This window comes from Netta rufina, assembly GCF_964035555.1.
Source record: "Netta rufina genome assembly, chromosome: 2".
Classification (NCBI taxonomy): Eukaryota; Metazoa; Chordata; class Aves; order Anseriformes; family Anatidae; genus Netta; species Netta rufina.
The window spans coordinates 20,232,141-20,248,474 of record NC_140124.1 but is presented as its reverse complement, the minus strand read 5'-3'; the positions used below and the strand labels follow the sequence as shown (position 1 = coordinate 20,248,474).

At 35.2% G+C, this 16,334-nt stretch overlaps 1 protein-coding gene across 1 annotated transcript in view; it reads left to right on the top strand.

Annotated features, from left to right (window-relative positions):
* PLXDC2 (plexin domain containing 2) overlaps positions 1–16,334 on the top strand; it is a gene marked incomplete at its 5' end in the record, with an annotated part of 263,041 nt that overhangs the window by 221,502 nt on the left and 25,205 nt on the right. The window contains 2 exons of the mRNA XM_084283262.1: positions 827–908; positions 14,635–14,695. Coding sequence (XP_084139388.1) covers positions 827–908; positions 14,635–14,695 — 143 coding nt within the window. The remainder of the gene's footprint in view (positions 1–826; positions 909–14,634; positions 14,696–16,334) is intronic.

Below are 16,334 nucleotides of genomic sequence, written 5' to 3'. Positions count from 1 at the left end.
GACAGATTCATTTACCCACTCTCAAATTTATTCCCATCTGGATGATGCATTATCTAATTCATCCTCATGTATCACAAGTTATAGTTTATAGTTTATAGGCATATAGCTCCCCGTAGGTTATGAATGAAATCTGTGTCAAATCATTTTTTTCAGAAGAATGCTTATATTTGTTTCCTCAATAAAAAAATAACATTTTTTCATGCTTGCAAAGCAAACACAAATACTTCTGTGTACTGTGCATCCCTTCTCAAAGAAACATCCCCAAATGCATTTTGCAATTCATTTATTATTATTTTTTTTGTCCAAGGTAAAACTACATTGTTTGGAAATATCTGGGTTCAAACCACCAGTTATAGTATTGTGAAAAAATAAAAAATATAAAATAAAATGGAAACAGCCTTTTTCCTGTTTTCTAATCCAGTTACAGTCCTTGCACACTTTCCTGCCAGTCTTAGTATTTGTGTAGGTCTGAACGTTAAAAACACCCAGGAACTCTGGAGCCAGAGAACAAAGATTTAAGGAAATACTATGCAGAAAGGTATAACAAAACAAACAAACAAAAAAAAAAAAAGGCAGTGAAGTTGAAAGAGCTGTTGTGGAAATGAGATTATATTTACAAATGGAATACAAATGAAATCCTACAAATAGAATGTACCTCTGTGCATATGGTTGTGCATTGCATTGTAATAGGTTGGGTTTAGTGTGTTATTTTGATCATCTTAAAACCTACTCATTCCCTAAATATATACTATCTGAAGATGTATCCTTTTCTTATACCTTTTGTGAGATTAATGTAGTAATTTCTGTTTATATATCTGCTTCCTAGCTTGTCTCCAGTTCAACAGCTGTGGTCCTTGTGTCACTGCCCAGATTGGCTTCAACTGCAGTTGGTGCAGTAAACTCCAAAGGTAAAGAGTATTTATTTATTTATTTTTGATATGGGTATATAGATGTGATCAAAGGATATCCAAAAATATTTCCAATAGGTTACTCAGTACAGGGGGATGTTATGTTTTATATACATGCATTTACATTGATATACACCTCAGTTGAAGTGTGGCTAGTGATCACGTTGTCCCGTTTCATTTCAGCAAAGAAATTAAGCAACAAAGGTCAAAGCAGTTGTCTTAGGAGTTAAGCCCTTGTTCCTATTTCCTTAACCCCACTTTAAAATTTTTTTGAAGGACTCCACATGAAGTAGAAATCAGAATAAAATTCATGTTTTCTACCTGCTTTATCTATTGCTTTATCAAAAATAATGTAAGCATAAGAGGTATGGGGTGGCAATGTAACTATAAAAACATGCTTGTTCTCTTCACAGTAGGAAGACTGACACATCCAGGGACTCAGATTCTTTTCTCTTTTAACTTCTCATCATACTTAGTGGTCACATTGGGTGTCTTCAGCCTCTCACTGCCACATTTTATGACAAGGTGACCCACTTGTTGAGGGAAAGACTGTGGATTTTGTCTACCTAGACTTCAGTAAAGCTTTTGGCACTGTTTCCCACAGCATTCTCCTGGAGAAACTGGCTGCTCATGGCTTGGTCAGGCATATGCTTCACTGGGTAAAAAGACGCAAATTGTGGTGAATGGAGTTAAATCCAGTTGGAAGCTGGTCTACTGGGACACTAGAGGTGTCCCCCAGGGCTCAGTACTGGAGGCAGTTCTCTTCAACATCTATATCAATGATCTGAATGAGGGGATCAAGTGAACCCTCAGTTTATAAATGACACCAAGTTAGGTGCAAGTGTTGATCCTCCCAAGGGTGGGAGGGTTCTGCAGAAGGATCTGGGTAGGCAGAACAATGGGCTGAGGCCAACTGTATGAGGATTAACAAGGCTAACCTTGTCCTTCACTTGAGGCACAATAACCTTATGCAGTGCTACAGGCTGGGGCTGTAAAGTGGATGGAAAGTTGCACAGCGGAAAAGGACCTGGAAGTATTGGTCAATAATATGACCAATATGACCACCTGAGCACCCTGCTGGCTGAATATGAGCCAGCAGGATGCTCAGGTGGGCAAAAAAGCCAACAACATCCTGGCTACTATCAGTAGTAGTGTGGCCAGCAGGACTAGGAAAGTGATTGTTCCTCTGTACTCAGCTCTGGTGAGGTCACACCTTGATTACACCTGTGTTCAGCTTTGGGCCCCACACTACAAGGACATCGAGGTACTTGAGCATGCCAAGAGAAGGGCAATGAAGCTGGTGAAGGGTCTAGAGAACAAGTCTTATGAGGAGCAGGTGACACAGATGGGGTTATTTGGCCTAGAGAAAAGAAGGCTCAGGGGAGACCATATCATTCTCTGCAATTACCTTAAAGGAGGTTGTAGTAAGGTGGGGTTTGATCTCTTCTCCCAAGTAGCAAGCAATGGGACAAGAGGAAATGGCCTCAAGTTGCACCAGGAGAGATTTAGTTTGGGTATTAGGAGAAATTTCTTTACTGAAAGGGTTGTGCTGCATTGGAACGGGCTTCCCAGGGAAATAGTCGAATCACCATCCCGTGAGGTATTTAAAAGATATGTAATGTGGTGTTTAGTGATATAGGTTAGTGGTAGACTTGGTAGTCCTAGGTTAATGGTTAGACATGATGATCTTAGAGCTCTTTTCCAACATAAATGACTCTATGATTCACAAGGACAGTCAAGTCAGTAGTACAAATGATTTAGACTGTGCAGAAGCTGGAGCAAAGACAGTAAAATGGCAATTCCACAGCTGTAGCCTTTACAAAAAAGTTCTTCTGTTACTGACTTTCATTGATCTTCATGAAATGAATCTTCATAGTATGAATTTATTTTACACTGGTTCTCTGACACAAAACGCAGTATCATAATGGCTATGTATCATTGTGTTTTTCAACCCCAGTGACTAGGTTCAGAAATCTTATGTATAAAGTGTATGTGTAATGAAAGGAGAAAAAGGCTATTAGCATTCTAAAATACTGTAATGATTTGATACCATGTTGAAGAACTGAAAAATAGATGATGAACCATATATTAAGACCTTGGGGTCACTTTTATTATGTTTTCTTAAGCTTCAGCTCTCAAAATAAGTAATTTGATAAGTCACTCTTGTTCTCAGTGTTTTGCAAAAAGCTCTTTTGTATGGAATCGAAGCTGAAGGTGCAAAACATATCAAACGTCTTCAAGAATAAGGATAGTTGTAGAGAACCTTCCCAAGCAAGTATGAATAGATCTTGTTTACTTTATCAGTTTCTTGTTTTCATGCGTTGCTTGGTTCTCCTTCAATTAATAAATGTTGTAGCACTATCTGTTAGAAGAGTCTGTTACTTTGTAGCCAGTGTTCTCATTTCTGTTTAGATAAATTTATTTATAGCAAGTAAATATGAAGAGATAATAAGGTTCAGATCTCTTATGAAGATCTGTCGAACCCTGAGATCCTTTGTTTTCTTCTGTAGTTTCTGAAGAACTGATTTTCCCAAGTTCTGGAATTACTGTTTTGTTCACTGAGGCACAAATTCACTGTGGAGAACAGAAAGGGTTTTATACTTCACCATTAGTAGGATGCAACACGAAGCATGTAGTTGCACTTTTTCCTTCCATATGGTCAGATGAATTTGTGACTACCCATTCATAATTGGCAAAATGCAATTTGCTCCTGAAAAACATACAGTCTCAACACATCTATTTCTATTCAATTAAAGTCCACATGAAAAAAAGTCTTGCTCTTTTTTCCCTGTGAAGATCACACAGCAATCAAAGATGAACCTACTGTGAAGGAGCCTTGCTCTGTTTCCCAAAAACAGTCAGCTCCACACTGCAGCACTGTTGTACCTTTGATGATATGCAGCAGATAGACTGAACAGCTTTATTGCTGTTAATTATACCATTACTAACTGTATTGAGACTGTAATTTCATGCAGGCTGTGTTCAGACATCATTTGACCAGCAGCAAAAGCAGGAACTGGTATTAATTTTTTTTATTTTTTTTTTAAGTATAGATCCAGAAAAGCAAGCTAAGATTATGCATCTGCACAGAAATTGTAGTAGTTTAAAAACAGTCATATTGTCCAATTTATTTCTATAAGGATGAGTGATAGTAGGCTGGGCTTGAGCAAATGCAGGAATGTGTTTAGAATCGTAAAATAATTCATATTGGAAGAATCTGCTAGAGGTCATCCAGTCCAACAACCTGCTCAAGTCTGGGTCAGCTGTGAGCTCAGACCAGTTTGCTCAATACTTGAATTAGCTGGATCTTGAAAACCTTTAAGGATGATCCCCTGAACACCTTATTTTTACACTAGATATTACACCTTATTTTTAAAACTCTTATTTTCTACACCAATATGGCTGTGGTAACAATGCCTGTCTCAGGCCCTGTTGCCTTCCTTGTCCTATAGAAAGCTCTGAGTTCCTTCATCACAGTGGTTCTGCTTTTTCTGTATCACTGCTCCTCAGTTACCAGCCTAGACTAAATTTCCCTAGACTTTTATTTTCTGTTGTGATAAACATTGTTCTTCTGCAGCTGAATAAAATCTACTTGGAAAAACAAGGGCAAAGCACTACATGAAGTATCAACTTAGACATTTCAGAAGTGCCTAGTGAAGAAAGAATATTAATATTTACACTTTACAGTGAGTACTAGGAGGGGTTTTTGAATAAGCAGAAGTGGATGTTTAGGAGTAATGCCCAAGTAGTGCTTCTGGGCTGCAGAGTAGGGAATGATGTCGCTGGCTGGACACATTGGTCTGGGAAGTGAGAAACCAAAGGCCTCTTTTCTCATAGGCAAAGCCCAGAGGGAATGGCATCTAGCCTTGGGTGCAAAAGCCTGAAGAAAGTGTTGAACATGGTACTGGAAGGTTCCAGTGTGGCAGTACCCTACTAATTGATCCATTTGGTCCACTTTCTGCAGCAGGAGAGGGCCTGCTTGACATTGAGGAGACTGACAGAGTAATGAGGCTCACGTGACTGTAACAGACAGTGATGCTCCTCCTGCGGAGCTGCAGTAGCACTTTGGTACTCTAAAAAGAGAACTACCAGAGAAGATCGTCTTCCATGTGATAACATGGAAGCATGTATCCGATGGGAAACAACTCTACTTATTCTACAACCCTTTTTTCTCAACAAGTTATGATCCCATTTATCCAGAGCAACTGTGCTACTGAGAACAGCATCTTGTATCTTTTTTTCTTTGCACAAAATTTAAAACACATATTGAATGATTCACACAATCAAGTACAGTAGTTGGAAAAATAGAAAATGTTCAAAAAAACAATATCTGAACAAGGAAAATTGACACGAGAGTCATTGCAGAATAACTGCACTCCCCCATGTGGGCAATCTGTATTGGAATGAAAATAATTTTATTCTGCAACACAGTAGATTGTTTCCTACCTGTGACTTGAGTCCAACTTCAGTGCCTGCTCTTCAGTCTTTATGGGTATAGGTTATCCTTAAAGGTATTTCAGAGCAAAAACCTCTATTCCTGTTGCTCGCTACAAGCTTGAATAATGGTTTTACTTTTCATAACGGATCATCAAACTATCCACTCTGAAATCTAACATAAAGTATGTCATATAGTTCCATTATAACTGAAGAGAAGGTACTTCATTTTCATATGACTTCAGCAGATGGAGAATTCTCCTAGAAGATTTTTTTTCTTTTTTTGAACCATGTAGAAGAGGGAGAACTGTTCCATACATAAAAGAAACTAAATATAAATATGGAAGATAAGATAGATCCAAATATAGCAGAAAGCTCTGAAACTATGTCTATAAAACATCAGAAAAACTTAGCATCTGTCTCATGTGGCTGAAACTTGGATTACTTTTACCCTTTTACCTATAAGTGCCCACCATGCAGAAACTGAATGAATTCATTAATGTTAGATCTGTTCCCACGACTCTGAGCATATGCACAATTTCCAAGGATTCCTGAAATTTTAAGACAATCTTGAATTAAAAAGATGAGAGAATCCCGTTTCTGATACATTTCCCTTTAATGCTGAATGCTAAAAACAGCAGTGGGTCTGTAAACCAAAATGTTACTGCTTTTCTTTATGAAATGTGTTCTGAGCAAAGTGAAAAATCACAAATGTCAGGAAATAGCAACAATAGTGAGATTTAAGTCTCAATATTTCTAAATTTTTTTATGTCAATCACTGCTCCCATCTAAGCAGAAAATAAAGAGGTAGGTTATTTTGTATTCTGTACTGATTACCTGAAAAGCATGGAAGGGAAAATCTTTAGGCACTTGCCATTCTTAAGAAAACATTTAACAGTTGAAATATGAAGTGACAGTTTCCCACAGTGGCCTTAAGTAATAGAAATTTTAAAAATTGTTGCCTTTTTTTCTGAACTTCTAGGAAAGATTGAAATGTCTTGTTTATTTATTCTTCTTTGAGAAATACATTGGAAACATATTCAGTTAACTTTTAAATCTGACTTTATACCTGGAAATCTTTAATATCAGGAAAAGGAAAAAAAAATCTTGAATCAAGTATTGCAATATAATTTATAATCTTATGTAAACTAAAGTATTTATTGGGCTAGTAAAATACTATCCATATAGAATTACAATAGCATAAAAATTATTATACAATCTGACTACATGAAACACCTGATTTAGAAAAAAGTCATTATATATAAATAAGAAGCACTGACTGTACACATAGCTTGGTGTTAAATATCTACCTTCTTCTCATCTTTATTTGATAGCTGGCATTGTAACCAAGGTTGTAGATTCCATTATGGAACAGGGAAAGGCAGTGGACAAGATCAGAACTAAAAATACTCATCAGATGAGAAAACAGATGTATTATCTTAATCATGCAGTGAACATTTAATACGTATCTTTTGTTATGATGTGCTTTGGTATAAGCCCCTTAGGTTATTTTACTAAAACTATGAAGCTCTTTAATAACAAATAAACAAAAATGAAATCTAGAAGTTTTTAACTTAGATGTTATAAACACAGTCTTCAAAAGTTCTTGAAGTTCTTATGCAATGAAATTACAGTGAAAGCATAAAACTGAAATTACTGTTGGTTTGATGGATGAAGACCATCATCCCTGGACTTTGTAGTGCAAGGTGTCAAAACGCTTTGTACTGTGTAGGGAAGGAAGTTTTACTTCATCAGTGTGAAAAATCTTTCTACTCCTGTTTCTATTTTCTTGTGCTACCATTTGGAGAGCTCAATTTTCATTGAAATGCTCACTTTTAAATAGTTTCTGTTTTTAAATATTTGAGGGTTTAATTTTCCTTGTTTGTTTGCTTCAGGGTTGCATATTCCAATTCCAAATTAAAGACGGGGAGAAGACTTGCTGATTGTTATTCAAGCTGGTTTTATTCCATCACCATTTAACTGACAGTACCGTGCTGTTATTACAAAATTGTCCACAGTATTAGCCATTGAATTACAGAAGAAAAAAAAATTTGTATGGATTAAGTAAACCACCAGAGGGAGCATATATAATCCAATCAGTGTAATAGATTCATATACAAATGACAGGGAAAATCTCATTTTAAATGCTTTAGAAGGGCTAGAGATTTAAAATATAGTGTGTTCTGCAAAATGTATTTCACTCTATCAGTGTATATAACTTCATGAATTTGCTGATTATACTGCTGCTTCAGGCAAAGTAAAAGAAATGTGCCCAGACTATCTGTCTCTAGAATGTGTATTCCACCAACAACATTTCTCTATGCTGGAGTGGTTTTATATGAAAATATGTCAGTCCTAACACTTGTGTCTTAACAAGAGGTTTGTTGAATTAGATCAAATCTAGCCCATGATAATGAGAAGTAATGTCAGTACTATTTTTCTAACTTGAATACTGTTTCTTTCCTGATTATGGAGCAGACAGAAATTCTCTGTAGAAATTCTGGCCTTTCATCAGTCTGCTCTGTTTAAAATGCCATATTTTTTCTTCTGTTGTAAAAGTTGTGTTGAGACAGCAATAGGTCATTTTTGTCAAGTGCAACAAATATATCAAGAATGAATGTGTAGATTTGTCAGCACTGATACATTACTGATAAGAATGGTAAGATAACTAAATCTATACTTTATTTAGCAGAAAATTCCTCCACACCCAACTTCTTCAAATCATTTTCAAGCTGCTCTTTCTTAATTTGACAAGCTAATTTGAACACATGATCTGCAAAAATCTGTTAGGAAATTAGCATTCAATAAATGAGAATTTTATATGCATGGGAAGCCTGATAGGAGCAAAGCAAGAAAAGAAACTGCCAGAGAAGTGCTTAATGAACAAAGTGTTTTCTTAAAGCAGAGTGAGATTAGTGATGGTATTGTTTGAAACACAGAGAAGGAAGCCTCACAAGATCTTAGATCTTCTCAAGTGGGATAGCAATACTATTTTTAACACAGTATAAACTTCAGTGAGACTGAAATCTAACTTCCATTATGGAACATAGAGGATCATGAGTTCTTAACGTATTTTTATGGAAAGTTAGCCTGTATCATAGTGAACTAGCTTTTCACTGAAATTCATACATCCGTACACAGATAAATATCAAATAAATGCCTTTTTACAAGTTGGACAAGATTGTGGGAATTGTTAGTAGCTAGATTCCATGGAATTATTGTGGAATTTCTGTAATTCTTCTTGATCTTCTTGATTGTGTGGTACTATTCATATGATTAATACAAATAAAATGTTCAGTCTTGGAACCCAGAACTGCAGCAAAGGTGCAGTAGCCCTTGTAGGCCTGTGACATATTACAGCAACAACAGCCAGCGCACTAGATACACTGTAGAACTCTGTAGAGTTGAATCATCCCCCAGCCAAATCTGTCTCTTGTAGGTCTGTCAAATATCTCACATTCTTAAGGTGTCTCATAATAAACTCAGAAAGGAGTTATCAAAGATAAAGAGTACAGTTAAGTACTTAAATCCCATTTAGACAAGGCGAAGCAGACATCCAGCTGTTATTTACACCTTTGAAAGTATTTACTTTTCCTGATTTGCTTGGAAGGAGGATCACAAATTTGTATTTAATTTCCATGTTTAATTTCGAAGACACGCAAGATAAAATAGTGGAAAAACACCAAATAGATAGGTAGATAGCACAGCTCTTTTCTGTATAAACTTCTTTTACTATTCTTTTATACACTAGTACCCTTTTATTCCTCACTTATTGTATTGGAATAATAAGAAAGAAAAAAAAAAAAACACTTTGTCTTTAATGAACCATTCATATCTAGGACTGCAATTTCCTTATCAGCTGTAAATCTTTGAAATCTCAATAAAGTTGCCTAACTCTAGGGTACTTTATAAAACATAGGTGAATGTACTGTTGTGGAAGCCTTCATTTTGCTTTCCTTCATATAAACATCCTACCTACTGTATTACTATCTATAGAGAAATCTAATGTCTTCTGCCAATTTTGTGGCTTTCACTTATTATTAGAAAATGCTCTCATTACAAGGGAATTAAATAAAACAAACATTTAAATAAATTATGTATTTTAATGGAAAGTTTTTGCACATTTTTTTTCTTTTTCTTTACTTTTTATTTTCACTGAAATATATTGCCGAATGGCAGTCCCAGTTAGATTTGTTTAATGGTCAGTTCTGTGGTCATACAGATACAGTCACTTGTACAGATGTAACTACATCTTCCCATACCAAATATTTTTTGATGTAGATTTTCTAGCAAATTAAAAAGACTCTGGGATGCGAAGCTTCCTGAGCATTAGAAATTCAGTGTTTGAGCAATTAAATAGTTATGATGTTCCTTGACGTGATTTTAATCCATCCCCAGGAGCACTGTCCAGAACAGTGCCTAGGAACACTGTAGGAGTTGGAATATTCCAGTGATTATTCCCAGTTAGTTGGCAGTTTATATGCAGTCTCCTTCTTTTCAAGGTTGAGAGAGTTTTCTTGTTAGGGCTTGGGCCATCCTGTGCCAGTAGTCTTCAGTGACAAGGAGCATTTCTAAGCATGTTTACTTTGCTAGTGTAGAAGGAGCCAAAATGATCACAACAGCCTTAACTTCTTTCCAGAGGCACTAATCTCATGGCTGTACTCCTAAATATAACTTGAGCATCACTGAAGTCATATTTGTCTAATAGTCTCCTAGGTATCTCTCTTTAATGAAGGGCCATAAATTAAGTCTCTTTTTGTAAGCATAATACTTTAAATTTTACATATTCCTATACATGTATCCCTATGTAATATTGTCAGAAATTTTAATTTAGGCAAACTTGAAATCTGCACGTCTCTTCGTGAAATTTGGATAATCTAAGTTTAAGAACAGCTAAGGAAAACTGTTCAATTTTTCAACAAGCAGCTGTGGCTTAATATATGCTTGTCTGGTTTTCAGAAAATTTGGGCTTAACTCTTGTTTCTCTTATGGAATTCTGTGTTATCTCAACTGAATCATTTAACTCTCCTATGCTCCATATACTCAACTCTAAAGTGGAAAAGGAAATATTTCCCCAAAGGTGACATTCATATTTTTGTTTTAAAAGGAAGAAAAAAAACACTTATGGATGATGTCCATATAAAACTTTATAGTTTGCAAAACACAGTTTGCCACTCCTTTTTATTTATTTAACCAGAATGAAATCTAACAATTAATGTTGAGGGAGGGGGAACATAAGATCTTCATGGGAGCATCCACCCTAAAATTAAAGAGAGAATTTTGATGAGCAATGCCAACACATCATCATTCTCTACTAACTTTTGTTGCAATTACCTCTTTGGTCATACGTAAATGCACAAACTCAAAGGCAGCAGAGAATGTAATCTAATATCAGATACTAGTATCTCCTTCCCAGAGATTTGATTGTTATTATTTTCTGCTGATTCTGTTGGAAAATCTGATATCATAATCTCGAAAATTTGACTCTAGGCTCTTCTTACAGTCTCTTTTACCTTGTAGTTTTTCAAAGCAGAGCCTTTAGCAAAAGCTTCCATTTTAATCTTTATCTGCTTTTCAGCATGTTTCCTTTGTTGTTTTAAGTGACAGTAAGATTATAGAAAACATTCTCTTATTCTTCTTTAATCAGAACTCTGACAACTCCCACTTTAACTAGGATTTTTTCTTTTCTTTCTATTTGAATTGAAAATAAAACTTACCTCATTTAACCCACTTTCATTCTTAGGCTCTTCCAGCAGCAAGAATTTCCAGTGGGAGTCCTTATTTTTACTGCCTATTCAAATGTTGTGTCTGAGTTACAAATATTGACTCTCACCCATGTTCAATCTCTTGATGAACTATAAAAGACATTTTTTTATAAAGTAAAAAAAAAAAAAAAAAAATGTTCAAACATCTTTTCACTTCCCTGTTTACACGACATTGCAGAATATGTAACTATTTCCTCGGAGAAATTTTCTCTATATATATAAAGTTGTGGAACAATCATCATGTTCTAGGTTGCCTGCATGGATGTGTGCCGCTAGTATCTGATTATCTTCATCAATCACCTGCATGTTGTAAATTTTGAGGTATGCAACCTTAAGACAATCATGGTGCTACAGACACGGATATTCGGCATTACACATTAATTCTGCTTTAGCAATTTTATTTAATTTTGTCATAAGCCTTAATATAGTACAGTCTGTTTGTAGTAGTATTTAAAACCCTTATATTAAGCATGTCATGTTAGCTGTTCAAGAGAAGACCTTACAACAGAGTAGGAGCAAATCCTCTTCTAACTATTCAAAAAGTCATCCTTTTCAGAAATAAAGTTTAATTAAGCAATATGTTCAAGTATAGGATAAATACAGACAACACATTTATGCTTGAATTTAGATAGATGGTCAGAAGTATTGAGCTAGCTGATAATTGCAAATACCATACAAATACCATATAAATTTATACCACAGACACTCACAGTGACACTTCAACTTCATAAGGACATTGAGCTGTGATAAAGTTCTGAATTTCTGTCGAGACAGTGGAAAATAATAAAGGGAGGAAAGGACAATCTTTTCCCAGGTATCACAGTGTGACAAGAAAGTGATATTCAAAAGATGGAGGAATCAAGATGGAGCATTTTTTTGTGGGGGAATGGGAGGCAAAGCTAGATTGAGCACAAACATAATTCTTGATATATTTCTTCCTCAAAAAACACTAATGGTTTTATTTTTCACTCAGACTGACACTAAGACCAAGGCTTCCAGTGTTTTATTTTGCTTCCTATCTCCCTCAGCCTGTGAAGAAATTCCACTTTAAAATATACTAATTCTACTTATAAGCAACTCAAACAATGTAGCTAGTATCATCAACTCTTCCTTACATGATATGACCATGAAGGAAACTTAATGGTTTAAGGCAGAAAAGAGTTCTTTCTGTTCAATTTTCTACTTAATTTTCCACATAAACATTTTATTTAGAGGCATCAATAAGTATTTTAACTGACTTGAATGATTATATGGTATTTAAGAAATCATGTCAAATTTCTGGGATGCCCTTCTGTTCCTAGGGAAAAAAAAAAAAAAAAGAGGAACAGGGAACAGTAGGCTTAAAAGGGCATGAGGGCACATGTTGTGCATTTTAACACCCATGATTCTGTCTTACCAGCTCAACCTGGTGAAATGATTTTTCCATACAGACTTTGTCCTTTCCTTGCCAATAATTTTCCATTATGTTTTCAGCTTCTATAAGTTAAACTTTGCTGAGATAAACCCTTCTGTATAAAGGGTACCTGATTTATTATTAATCCTCTTCAAAGAGAAAAAGCACAGAAGTTTGGGTTATGCACTAAATGGACACTTCTTGACATTTAAATATGCTCTGCCAAATAAAGGTAAATGGCATCTGGTAGGACTCATGACATCACCATCACCTTTCTAGCTATGTACAGTCAATAGAAAGGATTCCGACATCTTTTTTGTTACCCAGACTCAGCTGCATTAATCATCACTGTTAGACATGCGAAAACTTTAATTTTTCCTTTGCTCTCTGAATCAGTATTCCCAAATTCCACACAAATCCTGGAATTCCTTATATTTAATGAATGTCCCTATTCTCATTTCCTAGAACATCTTTGTTATTGCTTTGCCAGGAGCAGATTTGGGTCATCGCTTGAAAATTAAGTTGTTATAAAAAGGCCATGTTGACAGATGGCATAAATGGCATAGCTAATCAAATCTGCTCCAACATTTTTATGGCAACAGGGAATTATCACTATGCTACTAAATGAAGTTCTTAAAAATGCGGTCAGTAGAGCTGGTTGTGCACTGAAATTACAGTTCCCAGAATTCTAACTCAATGACACAGCAATGATGGTATTGGCTGTGGTTGACATATGCCTCAAAGGAAGTTCACAAACAGATTTACCTGGAGCCCAGCACATATATTTCCTGAAAAAGCTGCTTTCTGACAATACTCTTTGGACTCACCATTGCTTCTATAGCAAATGATGAATAGTGTCCAGGGTTTAATATGTTTTTGTTTCAAATAGATTAATCTGAAAAGTGTTTGTAAACCCAAGTGACTTGTTAAGGTTGTTTACATTCCATTTATTACTATAAAAATGTTTCTGTTGCACCATTCTTCCAAAGTGGACCCTGTTTCCCATATTTAGTTGAAGTAGGATAGCATTTGACGTCTTGACATCTTTCATTACATTGAGAACCAAAAATTACCTAAGGTAAGGAAACCGTACTAATTGCCTTACTTGATTGCTTATTCTTGTCAAAAGGCAGCGAGAAAGTTATTTGCTGTACAATCAGATATGTTATGGCCATGGATGCCAAAAGATATCATTTGGATATGTGAAGAAAATTTAAAAACCCTAACTGGGGAGAACCGCTTTAAAAGCAGGCCATGATGGTCTAGTTATTTACTTGAAATTTTGATAATGCTTTCAATTTTTAACACTATTTTATGTCTAGGAAACTCTAAGTTATCGTATAAACACAAGGGAATCATTATATTTGTGTTACAATTTACTTTAAAATTTCTTTGTCACATACTGCAAACGAGAAAAGGATATTGCAAACAGGTTATTGATATCACCTAATTTGATAAGAAATATGCATGCAACTTAAATTGTCTACAGCTACTTAGGACATAGAAGCAGCTCTAGTATTCTCAAATTGTCATGAGCACTGTTCAGAGGATCTGTTATCTAAACCCATGAACATTGATTGCATAGTAATATGTATATCTCAGTGTCTCAGATCACCTTGCCTGATAAAAACAGTGGTTGGTTCATTACATCTTTTGTAGATTTGCATTTTCCTGGCTAAGAAAACCGGACAAAAACAATTCATCCAATTTACATCCATATGGTTGACATCAAACATAAAAATAGTATGGCTCAGTGCAGTCTTAAGTGTAATTATCCAGTGGAAAGGAAGCATTCCAATTTAAAAACTACAAATAACCTATAATATTGGGTTAATAATAACTCATTCATTGATACTGAGAGTTAATTCTCATTAATTAACTCTCATTGATAATGAGAGTTAATAACTCAGTTGAATTATTAACTCGTTTGCTCAAAATGGATGAAATGGTTGACTCATATTGCAACAGCCTCTTGAATAAAAGTTATACCGTGTAAATCATATGGATTTTAAAATAAATCACATAATTTTTTAATTTTCTCTGTCATTCTCTCCTTTCCTTCTACTGTCCTCTAATGTTCTTGTTTTCCTCCTATTTCTATCTGGCCAACGTCTATCTATTTCATCATTTAAAGATGCTCCAGTGGATTTGACCGTCACCGGCAAGACTGGGTAGACAGTGGTTGCCCTGAAGAGGTATGTGAGTAGTCCTCAGTCCATCAGAGATCTTTCTTATGATGCTTTTTTTATGATTATGAAGAAGGGTTTCAAGGCCAAAGACATCCTATATTTATCCTTGTCATTTGGTAGAAATAATGTAATAAAGAAAAATAAACTTAGGTAAACAAGGTAAACATTCTTTCGCTGAGAATACATTTAAAAAAAAAAAAAAAAAAAAAAAAAGTACCAGAAGCCCTGCCTCATAACAAAGCCTTTTCACTGTTTTTCTCTTAGGTCTTCTCTTTTTCTTGCCAGAAAAGGGGAAGAAATTGTAATGTTCTTCCTCCCAGAAAACCCTCTGGCAGTGCAATCATGCACAGGCATTGGTGCATGTCTTACATTTTGCTTTTGAAGTCTGGCCAAATAATTTAGTACAGAAAAAAAAAAAAAAAAAAAAAAACATAGATGAATTCAAATAGATTAAAGATAAATAAATAAATACAAGGCATTTGAATTTCCTTTCATGGAGAGTAAGGGAGAGAAAAATATACCTGAGCGTGTTAATAGTGAACTGTCAAACAGGAACTGTGGACCTCCTCTGAAAGACACACTTTGGATACTGCACCAACGCAGCTCATTTTCAAGATATATTTATAAATATTATACTGCTCATTCTTTCCTAGTGTCCTCCCTTTAGAACAGGTAGGGATTTCTTTGCTTGTTTGTTTTTTTGTTTGTTTGTTTTCATCTGGGGATTGTAGTAATAGGAAGAAAGTAATCTACAACACTTTTAATCTTCTTATGGCCATAAAAAAAAAAGTTACTTTTCTATTATGGCTGAAAGGTCCTAATTCTGTCATGAGTTTCAGCAACATTGCCCTTCTGGAGTATATTGTCAGGTCAAACTAAGGGCAAAATGTAGCCCCAAGTGTCTAGTTAGGAAAGCCCATTCTGTTTTATTTTCAGTAGAAGTAGAGAGAAGCAATGATATAAATCCAGTCTGATGAAAGAATTTTTTTGCTCCTATAACTGTAATTGCAAAATAACTGCATCCTACATAATGCCTTGGTAAGTGGGCTTGAAGCTTCAGCTTTGCAGTTCGTACATTGTTAAGAATGGAATTTCTGAGAGATTGTCTGTGGATCACAACCTTTTCAAGAATATAAAATAAGATTTACTTGTAATATCTGTTATTACAGGGCACAATCTTTGTATTGCTTTAATCCAGACTGTAATTAGCTAAGAATTAGTTGTTCCTGGTGATGAAGTTATGCAAAAAAATCCTCTCTAACAGACAATAGACATACTATTCTGCCAATTCTCCCTTTTTCTTCTAGATTTACTATTGCTAATGCTCCAAAGTTTGCTGCATGTTCTGAGAGGAAATTATTGATACACTAAGTGTATCTGAGAAACTCATAGTTTGATTTGCAGTTTCAAGCTACTTGACTGCTACTTACAGTCTAGCTTTCAGGCTAGACTAGAAACAGCAGCTTACATAATGTATTCCAGAATGATTCTTTGAGCTCACTGCTGGAGCTCAATGAAGGATCAACAGTTAGCACAGAGGTTAATTTTAGATTTATTCATTCAATCGTCATGAATAATGAGGGTTCTTATAATATTTCCTTTTTTTGTGAGTTATATTTTGAGCTAAATTTAGATGAAATTGCAT